The 17,053-nt window shown below is 50.7% G+C and overlaps 1 protein-coding gene across 4 annotated transcripts in view; it reads left to right on the forward strand.

Annotated features, from left to right (window-relative positions):
• The first annotated feature begins 457 nt into the window (after positions 1–457).
• The window catches only part of GRB10 (growth factor receptor bound protein 10), a 196,450-nt gene continuing 179,854 nt past the window's right edge, over positions 458–17,053 (forward strand). Inside the window, exon 1 of one of the 4 annotated variants that reach the window (XM_027124121.1) lies at positions 458–1,017. Coding sequence is in view for 1 of the 4 variants with exons in the window: in XM_027124125.1 (XP_026979926.1) it covers positions 2,451–2,488 (38 nt within the window). In the remaining 3 variants the exon portion in view is untranslated. Of the gene's footprint in view, positions 1,018–2,435; positions 2,489–17,053 lie in introns of those variants that run through there. The other 3 variants (XM_027124122.1, XM_027124123.1, XM_027124125.1) reach the window with 3 other exon arrangements.

Genomic DNA, 17,053 nt, shown 5'->3' on the forward strand with positions numbered 1-17,053 from the left:
AGCCCAAAGTTTGCGCGCGGCCCCCGGGCGGCAGCGCGCGGGGGCCGGGACAGCCCTGCGCGCCGCCCTCGCCCCGCTGGACCCGCGCCGCCCCGGCCGCGCCGAGGGTCGCGGGCGGCCAGGCGGAGGCGGCCGGGAGCGGCGCCGCGGCAGGTACGGAGTTGGGCGGCGAGCGCGGCGCCAAGTTACTTTGTGGCCGGCCGGCGGGAGGGCGGCAGTCCCGGCGTCATTGTCTGCGCGCGGGCCGCCCGGGCCGGGGACGCCGGGCGCCGCGGGGGCGCGGCGGGCGGAAGGGCGTCGCCTCGGGCCGGGGTCTGCGGCGCGCGAGGGCGGGGACCGGGCGCGGCGCGCGGCGTCTGCGACCCCTGGGAGCCGGGGAGCCCGGGCGACGCCCGCTGGAGCCTTCCTGTCCGACGCCGGCGTCTCGCGGGCCGGACCGGGGCTGGGGCGGGGCTGGGGGCCGCGTCGCCGGGCGGTCAGGGCCGCGCTCCCGGGCCGCCCGGAGAGTGGGCGCCGCGCGCCTCTGCAGCCCCCGGTGCGCCCGCGCCTGGGCGGTGGGGCCGGACCCTCCCGAGCCGGAGCGCGCCCGGGCCTGGGATCTTTCCCTCTGGTTCTGCCGGTGACCCCGCTGCCAGGGCCTAACCCCAAGTCGAGGGCGCGCGGGTTAGCGGCCCGCCAGCCGGGGAAATGTGATAAGAGCCGTGCCGTTCACAGAAGGCAGTTTCTGATGCAACTCTCGGCCTCTGCGATCTCCTCTCCCCACGCCTGCCTGGCGACGGCCCTCGAGCATGTGCGTTATGGAAATGAGGGTATTCTCCACTTTTTATTGTGTTCGTCTTGTCTTGGGGTTGGAAGAAACGCCAACTTTCTGTCGTTTGCACTGACGAGGCGGTGGGTCACGTAGGCGAGCCACAGGTGACTTGGCTCGGGCCCGGACCTTTTCGGCTGCTTTCTTGCAAACGTTGTCCCCAGCTTCATTCAGGAGATGCGAAGAAAAGACCCAAACAAGTAGCGCTCGTGAGTAAACACGCGTTATTGCACAACTTTCTCTTTGCTGCTGTTTGCGAGGCCAGGCCCAGGACACTTTGTTTCTGAAAATGCTGATTCAGCCGTTTGGAGCCCCCGAGTTTCAGAAATGGTGCTCTCTCTAACGTTTCGCTGAGTTTTACTAGGAACACATGTTGTTAGCACGGCAACAGGCGTTGACTGGGGTTTACAGTACCAAGCTGGACGGTTTTCACAAGAGTTGACCTAGAGTTCCCTTCGTTCTTTCCAGGAGGAAAAATGGATAGGATCTAGGTTTCTGTAGCAAAAGAAATGCTGACTTCTGGCGATGGTGGTGTCTTTTACGGTAGTATTTTATTAGGGAAAAAGCTCTGAAACCGAAGTGTTTCCAGGAATGATGGTAGATGACTGCGTTTTTCGGTTAAAAATCAGAATATTATACTGCATATAATATTTGAGTTTTACTGAGGACCCTTGAAAGAGAAGGACCACACAGGCCAACCCCAGGATTACAGGAAGAGAATTTGAGGACAGAGAGAGTCACACACCCAGCAAGCTGCTTGCGTAATTGAGAACTGTAACGAGGGATACTTCTGTAGCATTTCGCGTTTTGTGAGACGCGTTCAGACCCTAACTGCTTTTAATCCTCTACAGCCTCCTGCTACCCATTTTACAGGCATGGAAACTGAGGCTCATGAGATTAGTTGGCATGCCCAGGGTCACGGGGCCAGCAAGTGCCCGAGTTATCACCAGAGCCTAAGCTTTGGGTTTTTTTTTTTTTTTTTTTTTAAGCTCTGTTAGGTTCATCCTTCTGTACAGGTGCATCTGCCTCTAAAAGAGAAACGGCCCGTCCCCGTGCCGGTCACACACCCGGAGAACCCAGGAGGCTCTGTTACCATTCCCGGGGCTCCCAGCCTTCCAGATTTTTGCCCTATCACCAGGCTATCATCAATGCCTTCTTTTGTCCACTCACTTTTTGTGCTTAAATCCACATTTATTTTGGTAGGAAACTTTGATACCCATGAACTAATGAGTCTGAAACAGTAGTTATGTTTATTGTAATTAAAATCATGTTTTAATAAAAGCTGTGTCCCGCTGAAGTCATGTATTGCGTATTGCCCACGGTCGGCACTGCTTTGGGGGCAGCATTGGACTGGGCAAAATGCCATTCATTGTGGTCCAGGAACGCGGAGCTGGGCATGGGCATGTTCATGCCAGCTACTCGTCCAGGGCTTGTAGGGTGGTGGCTGCCAGGATCGGAACCTGGGGCAGCCCTGGCCCAGTTACGGTGACCATCTCTGTGGCCGCTGACCCTCAAATAGGAGAGAGGAGCAAAGCCAGACTCTAAGAGCTATTCCATGAACTTTTGATTTAGATGATGAGGCTGGTCTAAGATGTTACAACGTGTAGAAACCAGACTCCTGCTCGAACAAAGATTACCTGCCATGCCTTCACCTTCATCTGACAGCTTTAGAAATTCTAGGTTGGTATATTTGATAAAACCTAATGCTTTCAAGGCGACATAATTTAAGAAACTTATTTCCTTGGAGTTCTGTCCAACTCTTAACCACAGGGGAAGAGAACCGTGCACAGTGGTTGGCTGGCCTGCCTCTCAGAACTGTGAGACTGACCGCAGGGAATTCTGTCCTGCTTCATAGGGAGAAGCGTGTCCGTTTGCAGCTCGGGGTGTGATCCCTGTGTCTGTTTCTCAGGCCGTGAAACCAAGGTGGAATCGTGTGGGCCCATAAGGAGAAAACATTTGCTATGCCTTTCTTTTAAGTAATCAGTCATATGTTCAGAATTTAACTAACACTTTTCCTGCCGGTTGAGAATGTATTTCACCTGTCTTTACTTTTTGCTTAACTGTGGATGTATGGGAGATTATGGAAGACGTCAGGGCAATCAAGCGACTTGGTTGGCAAGGCTTGTCAAACTGGTGCTTTGGGGATCTGGGAACCTCCTACAAGGCCTGCGTGCTAACTTCAGTGTCTGTAACTGATCACACCCATCCAGGCGCTGGCTGGCGTTTACTTTGTGTTAGTGTTTTATGGCACATTTCTGGGGAGCTGGCTGTCCCCCCACCGTCTCCGTCCAGTGTCCGTGCTCCTGGTGACCGTGGATCTTGTTAAGTGTCAGGAGATGAAAGCAGGTGAAGCTTAAAATCGCCAGGCTGCTGGCTTTTCTTTAATAATGTAAGGCATGGTCTGACTGTTTTTTGAGCTGGCAACAAGCAAAGCCATGTCCCAGGGTTATCAGAAATCCTCCCAGAGGTAGACGTGAGTGCTTGTGACTTTCCGCTTTGGGGATATACCAACGCCAAAAAGCTATCCCTTTCTGCTCGTGCAGTGGGAGAGGTGGGCTTGAGAATGAGAGAAGCCTTGCTTGCCCAAGTGCTCCTTTGTCCATCTGTGAAAGGGATGGGTGTTGAGGTGGAGAGAGCTTCTCTGCCCCTTAAGTCGTAGTCTCACTTGAGAATCCCTGTCCGGAATGCATGGGATGAAGTTGGTGGGTAATGACTGGATGCCACGGGGAAAACTAGGACATTGGTCCTGTTTCTCCACCGTTGAATTTACATGTGGATTGGGGGAGAGATTAGAAGACTGTTCTGATGGTCACAAATTGCAGTGCCTGAAAACATTCTTGAAGCTGATTGTCTTTAAAAAAAAAAAAAAAGACATCTTGTTCCCTTTTGCTTTGCCCGGGTGGACACCTGGTTCTTCCATTTACTAGCTGCGTGAGCGGGTTAACTAAGCTTATTGGTAAAATGAGAGTCACAGGGGTGCTGCCCTGTAGGGAGGGTGGGGTGCCTTTGGGATCGTGTGTACCTTGGCATGTGGCACGTGGGAGGGCTCAGAGACGCTGCTTCTGTGACACTGAGCCTGTCTCAGAGCAGCCCGTTGGCTTGGTTATGCTGTTTCCTATGGATGTGCAAGGTCTCTCTAGTAATCGGAAGGGAGACTCTGCTTTTTTTGTATTTTTGTCTCTGCACCCGTTAGCTGTACAAAACCTTGTGGCACTGACTGAAACTGGCTTTGAGCGCCAGTCACTGGGAGCGAGAAGCCTCTCCTGGCCGCTGAGTAGCCGACAGTTTGAACTGCCCACAGGTAGGATGCTATGAGCAGAGGCGGACAGGTGGGATGGAGACCTCGCCTGGCCGCAGACCACTTGAACCAGACCACGGGGAAGAGCAGGCGTCAAAAACTGGTTCTTTGTGACCAGGAGTGAGAGGTGGGCAGCGGCTGAGATGCACGGGCTCAGACCGGCTGTGGCGCCGGGCATCTGCATGCAGACCGCTAGGTGCAGGCACGGGCTCAGACCGGCTGCGGCGCCAGGCGTCTGCATGCAGACCGCTAGGTGCAGGCACGGGCTCAGACCGGCTGTGGCGCCGGGCATCTGCATGCAGACCGCTAGGTGCAGGCACGGGCTCAGACCGGCTGCGGTGGCGGGAGTCTGCATGGAGACCACTAGGTGCAGGCACGTGGGGACACACGGCGTCTGTCTTCAGGACCCTGGGGTCTGGAGTCTGCAGAGACGCTTAGCCCAGCTGGGACTGAAGTGCACGTGGACTGCCGGTCCTGACGGGCTGGCTTTGCCCCAGGGAGCAGCTCCTGCACCCTGTCCGAGGGCTGTGTGCTGGGCGGCCCTACCTCTCCCTGAGGTCCGGCTGGGTTTTCGGGCCAGGTCAATGGGCCCGGGCCCCAGCAGCTGCAATCTCGCCTAGTAATGTGGGCTCACAAAGCACTTGGCACGGAAAGAGGTTGCTGTGTTTTGTCCTTCTTCACTGTGTTACTGTCACCACAACTGAAATCAAGGTGGGCAGCTGGGACCCTCCATTGTCCTTGCGCTGCCCCTGGAACTGCCCGGTGGCCTCCTGTCCGGCCCTGTCTGTGAGCTCTCTGGTGTCTCACTCTGCAAGAGAGAACCCTAAAGACCCCTGTCAGGTGGGCGCCAACAGGGAGGGGCCTTCAGCTAGCCTGGGTCACACTTGAGATGCTTCTCAGAGGAGAGAGACTCTGAGTACTCACTTTTCCAGCCAGCTGGGCCTTTGGTTTCCTTATTGTTTTGGAAACTTTCATCCCTGGGAGTGTCTTCTTCCAACCTTTTATGAGTTGCAAACATCCTTTAATCTAAAGACTTTTATTATGCCCCATATCTGATAGTAATCTTAGGGTTCCCTGCTCCAAGAAACTCATCGTGACCAAAAAGCTACTATGAACTGAGGGACGTTTAAATTCAGGAGTTTGTACGGTAGCATCATGCACGTGGGAGGTCTCCCCTGGCCTAAGGGTGATGCCTGCACTAGATGCAGGACACTGCTTAGGAGTCCTCCCGTGGGCTGGGAGGTTGAGCTGGGTGATGTCCTGGATGGACCGGCACGGTCTGTGACTGTGCTACCCAAGTTGCTTTTTCTGGAATGCCGCTATGCTCCTCTGAATAACTGTGTAGATCTCCTGGAGACCGCTCCAGGGTGTTTCTAGATAAAGGAGTGCATGAGACCTTCATGGCATCTCCCTAGTGGAGGAAGGGTAAGGCAGGACAGCTTCTTGTTCCCTAGTTGGGCCATTCCTTAACTGCAGGCATGTCCTGGCCCTTCTCGCCACCGCGGGGCCTGCAGGGCCACGGTGGACACAGTCAGCCTCTGTCGTGTCCTGCTCTCCCCAGGTGGGGCCCCGTCTTCTGCTTTTCTGGCCTTCCCAAGCAAGTTCTGTCCATTTGAAGGGTCACTGGCTTTCTAATCCCTCAACACCCAGGGCAGACTTTGGAAATTTAGTTTTTTTAATCAGTGATAAATGTACATAGTTTAAAGAGTCAATGCCCCAGAAGTAACCAGGCTTATCAGCCGACCTTTTCTGTATTCACCTCCATGTTTCTAAGCAGATGTCTGTATAATGTATTGTAGTTCCTTGCTACCTTCCTTGCTGCCTCTCCACCCTCCCAGACCCCGGCTTCCCGTAGGATTCTTTGACTTCCCTGCTTAGAAGTTGAGGAGGCCGACCTCTGTCTGATCATCCTGACCTATACTTCCTGTCTCCCATTGTCTCTATGGTGAGATTGGCTGGACCGGCAGGCAGTGCTGACGCCATGGCAACAGCCCTAAACACTGCTGGTGGAGCCAGGTAGTGTGCTGTGATCACTTTCTCTGTCTTGCAGGATGCCTTGCTTTCTTCTGGAGTTGTATTTGCATTTGCTTAGTAGTTTAGGTACTTATCACTCTTGACCCCCACCTCCACTCCAGGCTGACACAGGTGTGCAAATATTCTCGCAGACACCGTAGGTATCCAGCCAGTTGTGTCTTTGGGAAGCAGCCTCTTGTGTGCCTTTCGTCCCCAGGTGCCTGGCTGCCCTCCAGGCTCCCTGCTCAGCTTTATCCCGGCCTCTTCCTTCCCCATCATCCTGAGCAGGCCCTTTGTTCTCTTCTTGGCTCTCATGATTGCTCTTTCCTGGTTTCTTCCCACGATTTGATGGAGACCATTCCGTAATAGCTTCCAAAACAAGAGGTGAATGCACATTTTTGGAGTCCTTTTGCGTGTCTGAAAATGTCCTTACTGTACTCTTCACTCTTCAGTGTTTTTTCTTTTTCCTTTTTTTTTCATGTCTGGAAGCTTGTAGGATTTTCTCTTTGTGCCTTTATTCAGAAATCCCTTGTAGATGTGCCTGGTTGGGTGTCTGCGTCTATCGTGCAGGGTACATCAAGAGCCCCTTCAAGCTGGAAACTCAGATCCTTGGCGCTGGGACCTGGTTTTGAATTAATTCTTTCATTTCTTTTTTTTCCATCTTCCTCTTCTTTTTGTCTACAGTGGCTTTTATATGGGTATTAGCTGACCGGACTGGTTCTCTAATTACCTCTTGTCTCATATTTGAATCTGTTGAGTTCTTCTAGGTTGTGGAGTATATCATCTAGACTTTTTAACCTTTTTACTGGATTTTAAATTTCTGTTTTCATTTTTAATTTCTAAGGACCTCTTTATTTCTTTTTTGATTAGTATTTGTATGTAGACTTTATTTATTTATTTATTTATTTATTTATTGTGGTACGCGGGCCTCTCACTGTTGTGGCCTCCCCCGTTGCGGAGCACAGGCTCCGGGCGCGCAGGCTCAGCGGCCATGGCTCACGGCCCAGCCGCTCCGCGGCATGTGGGATCTTCCCGGACCGGGGCATGAACCCGCGTCCCGTGCGTCGGCAGGCGGACTCTCAACCACTGCGCCACCGGGGAAGCCCTAGACTTTATTTTTTGGAGCAGTTTTAGATCCACTGCAAAACTGAGCAGAAAATGGAGAGATTTACCCCCCTGTCCTCCAAGCCTCTCCACTGTCAACATCCTCCACCACAGTGGGACGTCTGGTACAGTCAGTGAGCCTACAGCACAGCATCGTTACCCTGAATAATTATTCTTCTTTTAATGGTGCAATATTCTGATTTCATAGATGCATTATTTTTTTAAACCTCTTTCTGGATATATTAGTTACCTTTTTTTTTTCTTACATAGTTTCTTCTCTCCAATTTTTGCATTATTTATTTTCCTGCAGGTTTGGGTCTGGCGTACCCAGAAAGCAGAGCCTATGGCAGGCAAGAACTTGTGGGTGTGTTTTATGTTTTATTTGGACGTGCAGGGCTAGGGAGGCAGCGGTGAGGGAAGGGGGGGCCCTGGGGCTGGTCCCCAGGCGGCTGCCTGGGCAATTGAGGGAGCCCGTGGTCCATATTGTGATTCCCCAGACGATCCTGGGGGCGGCAGGGGGGAGGGGAAGAGCTTCCAGTCGGTGCCCATTCCCTCCATGGAGCCCTGGGCGCGAGCCTGCAGGTGCTGGGTGCAGGCCACGTGGGCAGGCCGTCCCAGGCCTTGGGACTTGTCGCGCCTGAGCCCCGGTGGTCGCCCCAGCAGTGGCCAGACAGAGACACAGACAGGCGAGGCTGATGGGGTGGTGTCTGACCCATTAGGCTTTGCTTAGATGTTGGGGGCCCTGCTGTGCCGTCCACGTTCAAAGGCGTCCCTGGGAGGCTGATGGTGGGCCTCGGGGTACGGCTGTCTGGTTGCCCCGTTGTGTGGGGAGCCCCCGGTGCTCCAGTCTTAGGTCTTTTCTCCTCGGAAGGGGCCAGACTGTCTGAAGAAGCCTCTTTTCATCCCCGCGATGTGGGTCTGGGAGCCCTGGAGCCGTCAGCCGTCCCATCAGAGTCAGCAGCACTGACCACCTGTGCTCAGTGTGGTACCAGAGGCCACAGCCCTGTCGCTGCTTCAGGAGAGAAACCCACCTGCTGGTGGTGCGAGCGGGGCACTGAGGGGTCCAGCCGAGCCCTGGACTTTCTGAGCGCTCTTGCTTCCTTGCTCCTGACACTTGGGCCTTGTGCTGTGTGGGGCCCCATCTCCTCTTCTGGCCTGGCGTTCAGCACACGCCATCCAGCCTTTATGCCTTTTAAAAGACTCCCTTTGGAGGCCCTCTGTTCCCAGCCCAGAGGCTTCAGGGTGCGTGTGACCAGGCCGAGGAGCGCACGTCCAGGTTGAGAGCAGCGGGGTGGGGGAGGCCGGCACACCTAAGCCACCACCTCGAGGAGCAGTAGACAGGCCTCAGGTGTGGATCCCGAAGGAGAGCTGGGTCTCCCCTGCCAGTGACTGGCTCTGGGACCGTAGGAGAGTTAATCGCTGAGCTCTGAGCACTGTGATTTCCTCTGGATTCTCAGGGTTGCATCCCGTGGCTCGGTTCCCTCTGCAGCATCTCCACCTCCCGGAGAGGCCAGGCCTTGCCCTTGGGGCCTTGCCCTTGGGGTTGGATGCCCTGCTCTCAGCTGCTCTCAGAACTGGCCTCCACGGCTTTCATTTGATTGACTTTAAAATATTAAAATAACGTGGCCCTGCTCACTGTGGAGCCCCTCTTCTGGCCACTTTGTCCTGGGAGCTGCACATTGGTGGCTTCTCTGTGCGTCTGAACACAGCACCTCGATGCCACTGCCCCCCCCCCCCCCCCGCCAGCTCCCCGCTCCCCAGTCCCCGTACCTGTGAACGTGGTTCAGCATCCACTTAGAACTTACTGTTCTAAGTGCCATCCCAGCCCTTCCCGCCATGCACTTCAGGAGGGAGGACTGTGGTATCCTTACTAGCTCGGTCGCCTTGTGCAAGTCACTTACTCCAAGCCTTCTTTTTTCCTTCGTTTGTTTCAGGGTTGTGTTCACATTTGTGTATATAGAGTTGTATGTGTGTGATGAATTTAAAGTGACTAGCACAGTGCCTGCTCCACATGCAGTACTGTTATTTCCTTTGTATTGTTTTAAAGGGAGCCCCGCTTTCTGCATGACATCCAGTAGCTTTGCACTTGTGGCTTCAAGAAATAGCCTTTCCCTTCCTTCCCTTCCTTGCTGGGAGGGCTGTGAGAGGATTCTGACCCCGGAAAACCAGAACTGGCTGGCCTGGGTGGGCACACGACCCCCCTCCCCCAGGTGAGGGGAGCGAGTGGAGGTACCCAGTCACATGTCTGCTTGATGTTGGGTCTGAGATTCCCCCCACCCGGGGCTCTGCATGGTTTCACGGGCGGGTCAGGAGGATTTTGGCATCTGACAGTGGCCAGTGTGTCCTTGTCCATCAGGGTGCAGGTAGCCCGGGGGGTTGTGGATGGGATAACGGAGGGAGGAAGGGGTTCTTTGGGATTGCCTTGAGAACCGGGGATCCAGGGCATGCGGGGCCTTGGGGCATGACCTTGTCACATGGAGTTTGGTCCTGGGATTCCTGTAGTGAGCCTCGACCAGGCTGTGCGCTGCCCTTTCCTTAAAAGTGCCGTCCCCTTGAAGTGGAGGAGTGTGGTCCTAGGACGGGGGGCCGGGGTTCCGCCGCAGGGTCCTGTGTGCACGTGATGGGGTGAGTCCTATCGGGCACGTTTGGGAGGCAGGGTGGTACCCACTCTTGCGGGGTTGTCTTCCACCCTTCTCCGCGTTAGAGCACATTAGGCTGTGTCTAGGGGTGCTCGGGACCCCAGGATCCGTTTTTCTATTCTGAAGGCTCCTGACTGGGGCGGAGCCGCGCGGACCCTGGTCGCGCTCCTGCCCTGCGCACTGCGCCCTACTCCTTAGTACCCGAGCCCTGGCTGCGGGAGTGCAGCGACCCCGTGCGGCGGCTCCGGCACAACCTGTAGCGGACTGGCACCAGGATGCGCCGGAGTCCAGCCCACGGTGGGCTCTGGTCTGGTCCACGCCCCGGCCGGGAGGGGCCAGCCCGGGGTCACCTGCACAGGCCCTGGCGGTCAGCGGCGCACCGTCCTCGCTGCGCCTTTTGGTGGTGGAGGGTCTCCGAGGGGCGCGCGTTCTTGGAAGCGCGACTCCTGGACCGGTCTCAGGCCGTGCCGCCGACGGAATCCAGGATCCCACGGCCTCTGTGGACGTTAGCCAGGGGACGGTGTTATGTAACCATTTGTAATCTTCATTGTTTAATGTGTAACAAGTAGTAACTGCACCCAGATAAGCGCGTCCACTATCTCTTAGCCGAGTGGAGGGCAGTGGGTGTGGGAACCAGCTGGGGAAACGAACAGATGGGGCTTCTGGGAGAACGGGACTTTTTTCTCTGCTGAAAATGGAATGCCAAGACCTGGCTGGACTTCTTTTTTTTTTTTTTTTTAACATCTTTATTGAAGTATAATTGCTTTACAATCGTGTGTTAGTTTCTGCTTTATAACAAAGTGAGTCAGCTATATATATACATATATCCCCATGTCCCCTCCCTCTTGCGTCTCCCTCCCACCCTCCCTATCCCACCCCTCTAGGTGGTCACAGAGCACCGAGCTGATCTCCCTGTGCTATGTGGCTGCTTCCCACTAGCGATCTATTCTACATTTGGTAGTGTATATATGTCCATGCCTGGCTGGACTTCCTGTAACCTCGATGGCATGTGTAATCTGGCCTCAAAGCCTCGGATAAACACATCTGGTCATGTTGCGTCTTTGCTCGTGAGCCTACGCTCTCATTGGGGGACACCCCTTGGACCATTAAGGTCAAGTGAGGCAGATGTCGGGGAGATCTCACCGTCTTGATGGGGTCCAACTAATTGCCCCAAGCGCAGGTGGGACTTCCTTGCCCGCCCACTTCAGAAAACAATCCGACCACCTGTTAACACGTGGCTTGTCCCTTTGATCAGCTGCCACTTGTCGGTTGGTGGCAGGAGTCCCTGCCAGGGTGTTGATAGAGGTCTCACTGGAGGCACAGCGCACAGGTAGCTATTGTCCTGCTGTCTGTACTGCCAGAGGTCTCCCTCCCAGTGAGTGAGCAGGAAGTGGGCGCCTTCGCTCTTTGGTCTCTGTAAGGATGAAAGGCCACCGGCGACCGATCAGGGGTTTTGATGATGCCCCAAGGTGCTGAGCTTCAGGTGCAGTTAGACGTGGCCCCCCGGGGACCAGGCCACTGCCTTGACTCTGGTGCATGTCTCTGCTCCTGGGCCTTCAGTGGGGCTGTCCCTGTGTGCCGTGGAAGCCGGTCATGACCCCTCTTTAGCTGGGACCCACGAGCTCCGTGTGTTGGGTGGGGATGCAGGTGGCTCGTGGGGAATTTGCTCTCCTCTCCGGAGCATCGGGTGGCGAAGACCCACAGAAGAACACTTACTTAAAATTTGGGGTACTGTACGCTGAGGTACGGTCTCCTTGTGGGGTGCAGCGGGCGTCAGGGTGAAGCACGGACCACGGGTACTGCCCTGGAGGGTTGCTCAGGATGTGTACTCGCTGCTGAAAAATGCACTCGATAGAATTAACGGGTTCCACTATCTGTTCATTTTCATTGGGGGTTCGAGGAATTCCTGAATGGAATTTCCCTGGCTGCGTCTGGGAGCTGGCTTCTGAGTGCGGTGCTGGTGGCACCTTGGCTCTTGGTCTGTTTGTAAATCACATTTGGCCCCTGTGGCCATGGAAGACCCAGTGGAGGGTCCGTGCTCAAGTCGGGGAAGGGTTTTGAAGACTGCTCCAGATGGCTGAGGGCCTGCTGCATCCATCCTTGGACAGATGCTGGAGGAGCCTGTCTGCCTCCTTCGTCTGGGCCCGCCCCACTTAGCCTGAAAGCGGGGCCTCCTTTGGAGGAAGGGGAACCGCAGCAGAGGGATGGTGTGCGTTCAGCCAGCAATAAAGAAGTGATATAAATAAGCTTCAAGGATATATTGTACAGCGCAGGGAATATAGCCAATATTTTATAGTACGTATAAGTGGACAATAATCTATAAAAGTGTTGATCACTGTGTTGTACACCTGAAACTAATAAAATATGGTAAATCAAGTATACCTCAATTAAAAAAAAAAAAGTGATGTGTGTTTTTCACTTATTTTCCTGGAGGGCACTGGCAAATTTCAGTATGGACACAGGTTAAATATGAACAGTGTCTGAAAACAGCACTTCTTAAACTTCAGGATACCCATGAATCTCCTAGGGATGCTGTTAAATGCAGGTTCCAGTTCAGTGAGATGGGTGGGGCCTGACCACCCACATCTCTGTCCAGTTCCCAGGCCACACACCTGCTGCTGGTCAGGGCCTTGTTCTGTGTACCAAAGTCGATGCATTTCCTCTCCCTTTATCTTCAGGTTCTTTTTCTCTAGAAATTCTCTGAAAAGGACACTTTACCTTCCTTGTAAGAGCTGTTATCACTGATACTATTACTTTAGTCTGAGAATTTTGCTGAGAATTTTTAGTGATTAGCCCTACGTTGTTATATGTGGCATTCTGTTTTGTTTTATTTATTTTGTGCGCTTTTTAAGATTAATGTAAAAAAATTTAATATAATTTATAAAGGTTACACTCCATTTACAATTATTACAAAGTATTGGCTATGTTCCCCATGCTGTACAATACATCCTTAAGCCTATCTTACACCCAGTAGGTTGTACCTCCCCCTCTCCCCACCCCTGTATTGCCCCTCTTTCCCCCACAGGTAGCCACTGGTTTGCTCTCTGTATCTGTGAGTCTTCTTCTCTGGTTATATTCACTAGTTTGTTGTATTTGTTAGATTCCACAGATAAGTGATATCAAACAGTATTTGTCTTTCTCTGTCTGACTCATTTCACTTAGCATAATACCCTCCAAGTCCATCCATGTTGCTGCAAATGCCACTGTATCCTTTTTTATGGCTGAGTAGTATTCCACTTATACGTGGCATTTGTAAATGTGCCCATACTTTATTCCATTTATGAATATGGGCACAGAGTCCTGCTTTGACATTCACTTGGGTTGCCGTGGGTTTTATTCAGTGGTTTCTCTTTTGTTTATGATGAGAGAGAACTTTGAGAAAGGTTTGCAGCCTTTTGCATGGTCTAGAAGCCCTGCCTGCTTTCATTTTAGGAATGTAGGGTTTGTGGCCCCATTGTGGCCTTACTGCTCTTGAGACCCTGCTCAGCACCTTTACGTCTCAGCATCGGGTGAAAACCCCGGGTGACCTCAGGTTGTGGAGAGAGACAAGTTCTGTGTCCCTAGGAGACTCCCTGTCCGTCTTCTGTCAGCCTGAGCTTTGCCCTCTACTGGATCCTGGGGCCAGGTGGTCTTTCCCATTAGGGGAGGTGGCCTTACGGCAGCTTTGGTCTTACTTGCATCTGTGAGTCTGTGTTCTCTGGGTCAGGCTCCACTCTGCAGTGTCACCTCTTCTTCTACCTTTTGAAGAATTCTGCCACCAACATCCTTCCTTCGATAACGAGCCCTTGGGAATTTTTGTGTTCTTGCCTCCTCGTTGGTCAACACGTGCATTGAAGGACCCCGTGGGGCTTTGGACTTCACTCCTTTGTCGTCTTTTATCAAGCATTGTGGTGATGTTGAACAACTTAGTGTTTCTTGAAGGTTAACACGTGCCACAAGGCAGACTCTTTTCCGCAGGGGCTGCACCATACTGCATTCCCATCAGCTGTGCACAAGTGTTTCAGTTTCTCCCAAATCCACACTAATACTTGGTAATGTCCAATTTTTCTTTGTCTTTTTCCTTTCTTCCTTCCTTCCTCCCTCCCTCCCTCCCTCCCTCCCTTCCATCCTTCTTTCCTTCCTTCCTTCCTTATAATAGCTGTCCTAATAGGTATGAAGTGGTATCTCACTGTGGTCTAGATTTTCTTCTTCAGTTGTTGGCACTCTCCATCTATCCTGGATATTAATCCCCTATCAGATATATGACTTGTAACTATTTTGTCCCTTTCTGTGGGTTATCTTTTCACTCTCTTGTCTTATAGTACACAAAAGTTTGTAATTTTGATGAAGTTCAATTTATCTATTTTTTTAATTAATTATTTTTGGAGTATAGTTGATTTACAATGTTGTGTTAGTTTCTGCTGTACAGCAAAGTGAATCATTTATACGTATACATATATCCACTCTTTTAGACTCTGTTCTCAGATAGGTCATTACAGAGTATTGAGTAGAGTTCCCTGTGCTATACAGTAGCTTCTTATTAGTTATCTATTTTATATATGTGTGTGTATGTCAATCCCAACCTCCCAATTTATTCCTCCCTCCCTCCCCCCTTGGTAACTATACATTTGTTTTCTACATCTGTGACTCTGTTTCTGTTTTGTAGATAGGTTCATTTGTACCATTTTTTTAGATTCCACATATAAGCGATGACATAAGATATTTATCTTTGTCTGACTGACTTCACTCAGTATGACAATCTTTAGGTCCGTCCATGTCACTGCAAATGGCATTATTCCATTCTTTTTTATGGCTGAGTAATATTCCATTATATATATGTGCCACATCTTCTTTATCCATTCATCTGCTGATGGACATTTAGGTTGCTTCCATGTCCTGGCTATTGTAAATAGTGCTGCAGTGAATGTTGGAGTACACGTATCTTTTTGAATTATGATTTTCTCTGGATATATGCCCAGGAGTGGGATCATAGGGTACCTCTATTTTTAGTTTTTTAAGCAACCTCCATACAGTTCTCCATAGTGGCTGTACCAGTTTACATTCCCACCAACAGTGTAGGAGGATTCCCTTTTCTCCACACCCTCTCCAGCATTTGTTTGTAGATTTTTTTGATGATGGCTATTCTGACCGGTGTGAGGTGATACCTCATTGTAGTTTTTTTATTTTTTAATTCATTTATTTTTTTATTATTTTTGGCTGTGTTGGGTCTTCATTGCTGCGCGTGGGCTTTCTCTAGTTGCTGCGAGCGGGGGCTACAGTTCCTTGCGGTGCGTGTGCTTCTCATTGCGGTGGCTTCTCTTGTTGCGGAGCATGGGTTCTAGGCACACGGGCTTCAGTAGTTGTGGCATGCAGGCTTCAGTAGTTGTGGCCCACTGGCTGTAGAGAGCAGGTTGTGTAGTTGTGGAGCATGGGCTTAGCTGCTCCACGGCATGTGGGATCTCCCCAGACCGGGGCACGAACCCGTGTCCCCTGCATTGGCAGGCGGATTCTTAACCACTGTGCCACCAGGGAAGTCCCTTATTGTAGTTTTGATTTGCATTTCTCTAATAATTAGTGACAATCATCTCTTCATGTGCTTTTTAGCCATCTGTATGTCGTCTTTGGAGAGATGTCTATCTAGATCTTCTGCCCATTTTTTTGACTGGGTTGTTTGTTTCTTTGATATTGAGCTGCATGAGCTGCTTGTATGTTATGGCGATTAATCCCTTGTTGGTTGATTCGTTGGCAAATATTTTCTCCCATTCTGTGGGTTGCCTTTTCATTTTGTTTATGGTTTCCTTTGCTGTGCAAAAGCTTTTAAATTTAATGAGGTCCCGTTTGTTTATTTTTGTTTTTATTTCCATTACTCTAGGAGAGGGATCAAAAAAGATCTTGCTGCGATTTCTGTCAGAGAGTGTTCTTCCTGTTGTGTCCTTTACTTTTGGTGTCGTATCCATGAAGTCATTTCTAAATCCAGTGTCACGAAGCTATTCCCCTCTGTGTTCTAAGAGTTCTAGTTTTAGCTCTTATGTTTAGGTCTTTGATCCATTTTGAGTTAGTTTTTGTTTATGGGTAATGTAAGGGTTCACTTCATTTTCTTGCATGTGGATATCCAGTTTCCCCAGAATCATTTGTTGAAAATACTGTCCTTTCCCCATTGAATGGTTTTGGCATCTTGTTGAAAATTTACCCACCATATGTGTGAGGGTTTATTTCTGGGCTCTCTGTTCTATTCCATTAGTCTATGTTTGTTCTCATGCCAATACTACACTGTCTTGATTACTTTGTAGTAAGTTCTGAAATCAGGAAATGTGAGCTTTCCAACTTTGTTCTTCTTTTTCAAGATTGTCTTGGCTATTCAGGGTCCCTTGAGAACCCGTATAAGTTTTAGGATGGCCTTTTCTATTTCTGTAAAAATGCCAGCGGGATTTTGATAGGGATTGCATTGAGTGTGTAGATTGTTTTAACATTTGATATTTGATATTAAGTTTTCCAGTCCATGATTTAGAGATGTCTCTTCTTATTTATGTCTTCTTTATATTCATATAGAAATGTTTTATAGTTTTTCAGTGCACAAGTGTTTTGCCTCTTGGTTTAAATTTACTCTTAATTATTTGATTATTCTTGCTATTGTAAATGAAATTGTTCTCTTAATTTCCTTTTCAGATTGCTCGTTGTTGGGACATAGAAACACAACTGATTTTTGCATGTCGATTTTCTATTCTGTAACTCTGATACATTTATTAACTCTAATACTTTCTTGTGAGTATGTGTAATTTTTAAGGTTTTCGACATATAAGATTATGTCATCTGCAAACAAATAATTTTAGTTCTTCCTTTCCGTTTTAGATACCTTTTATTTCTTTTTCTTGCCTGCTCTGCTAGAACCTCTAACACTATGTTAAATAAAGTGTTGAATGTGGACATCCTTGTCTTGTTCCTGATCTTAGAAGAAAACTTGCACTCTTTCACCACTGAGTTATGGTGTTGGCTGTGGGTTTTCATATATGAAAAGCTTCTTCTGTGGCTGAACATATCCTTGAGGAGGTTCCACGCACGCTTCGGAAAAATGTGTGTTCTCCTGTGGTTCGGGGGAGTGTTCCGTGTGCATCTGTGATGTTCAGTTGGTTTGCAGTTTTTCAGGTTCTCTGTTTCTTACTGACCTTCTGTCTGGTTGTTCCCTCCATTACTGAGAGTGGAGTGTCACAGTCT

This window comes from Aethalodelphis obliquidens, unplaced genomic scaffold, assembly GCF_003676395.1.
Source record: "Aethalodelphis obliquidens isolate GAN/ISIS:26980383/991018 unplaced genomic scaffold, ASM367639v1 scaffold27, whole genome shotgun sequence".
NCBI lineage: Eukaryota > Metazoa > Chordata > Mammalia > Artiodactyla > Delphinidae > Aethalodelphis > Aethalodelphis obliquidens.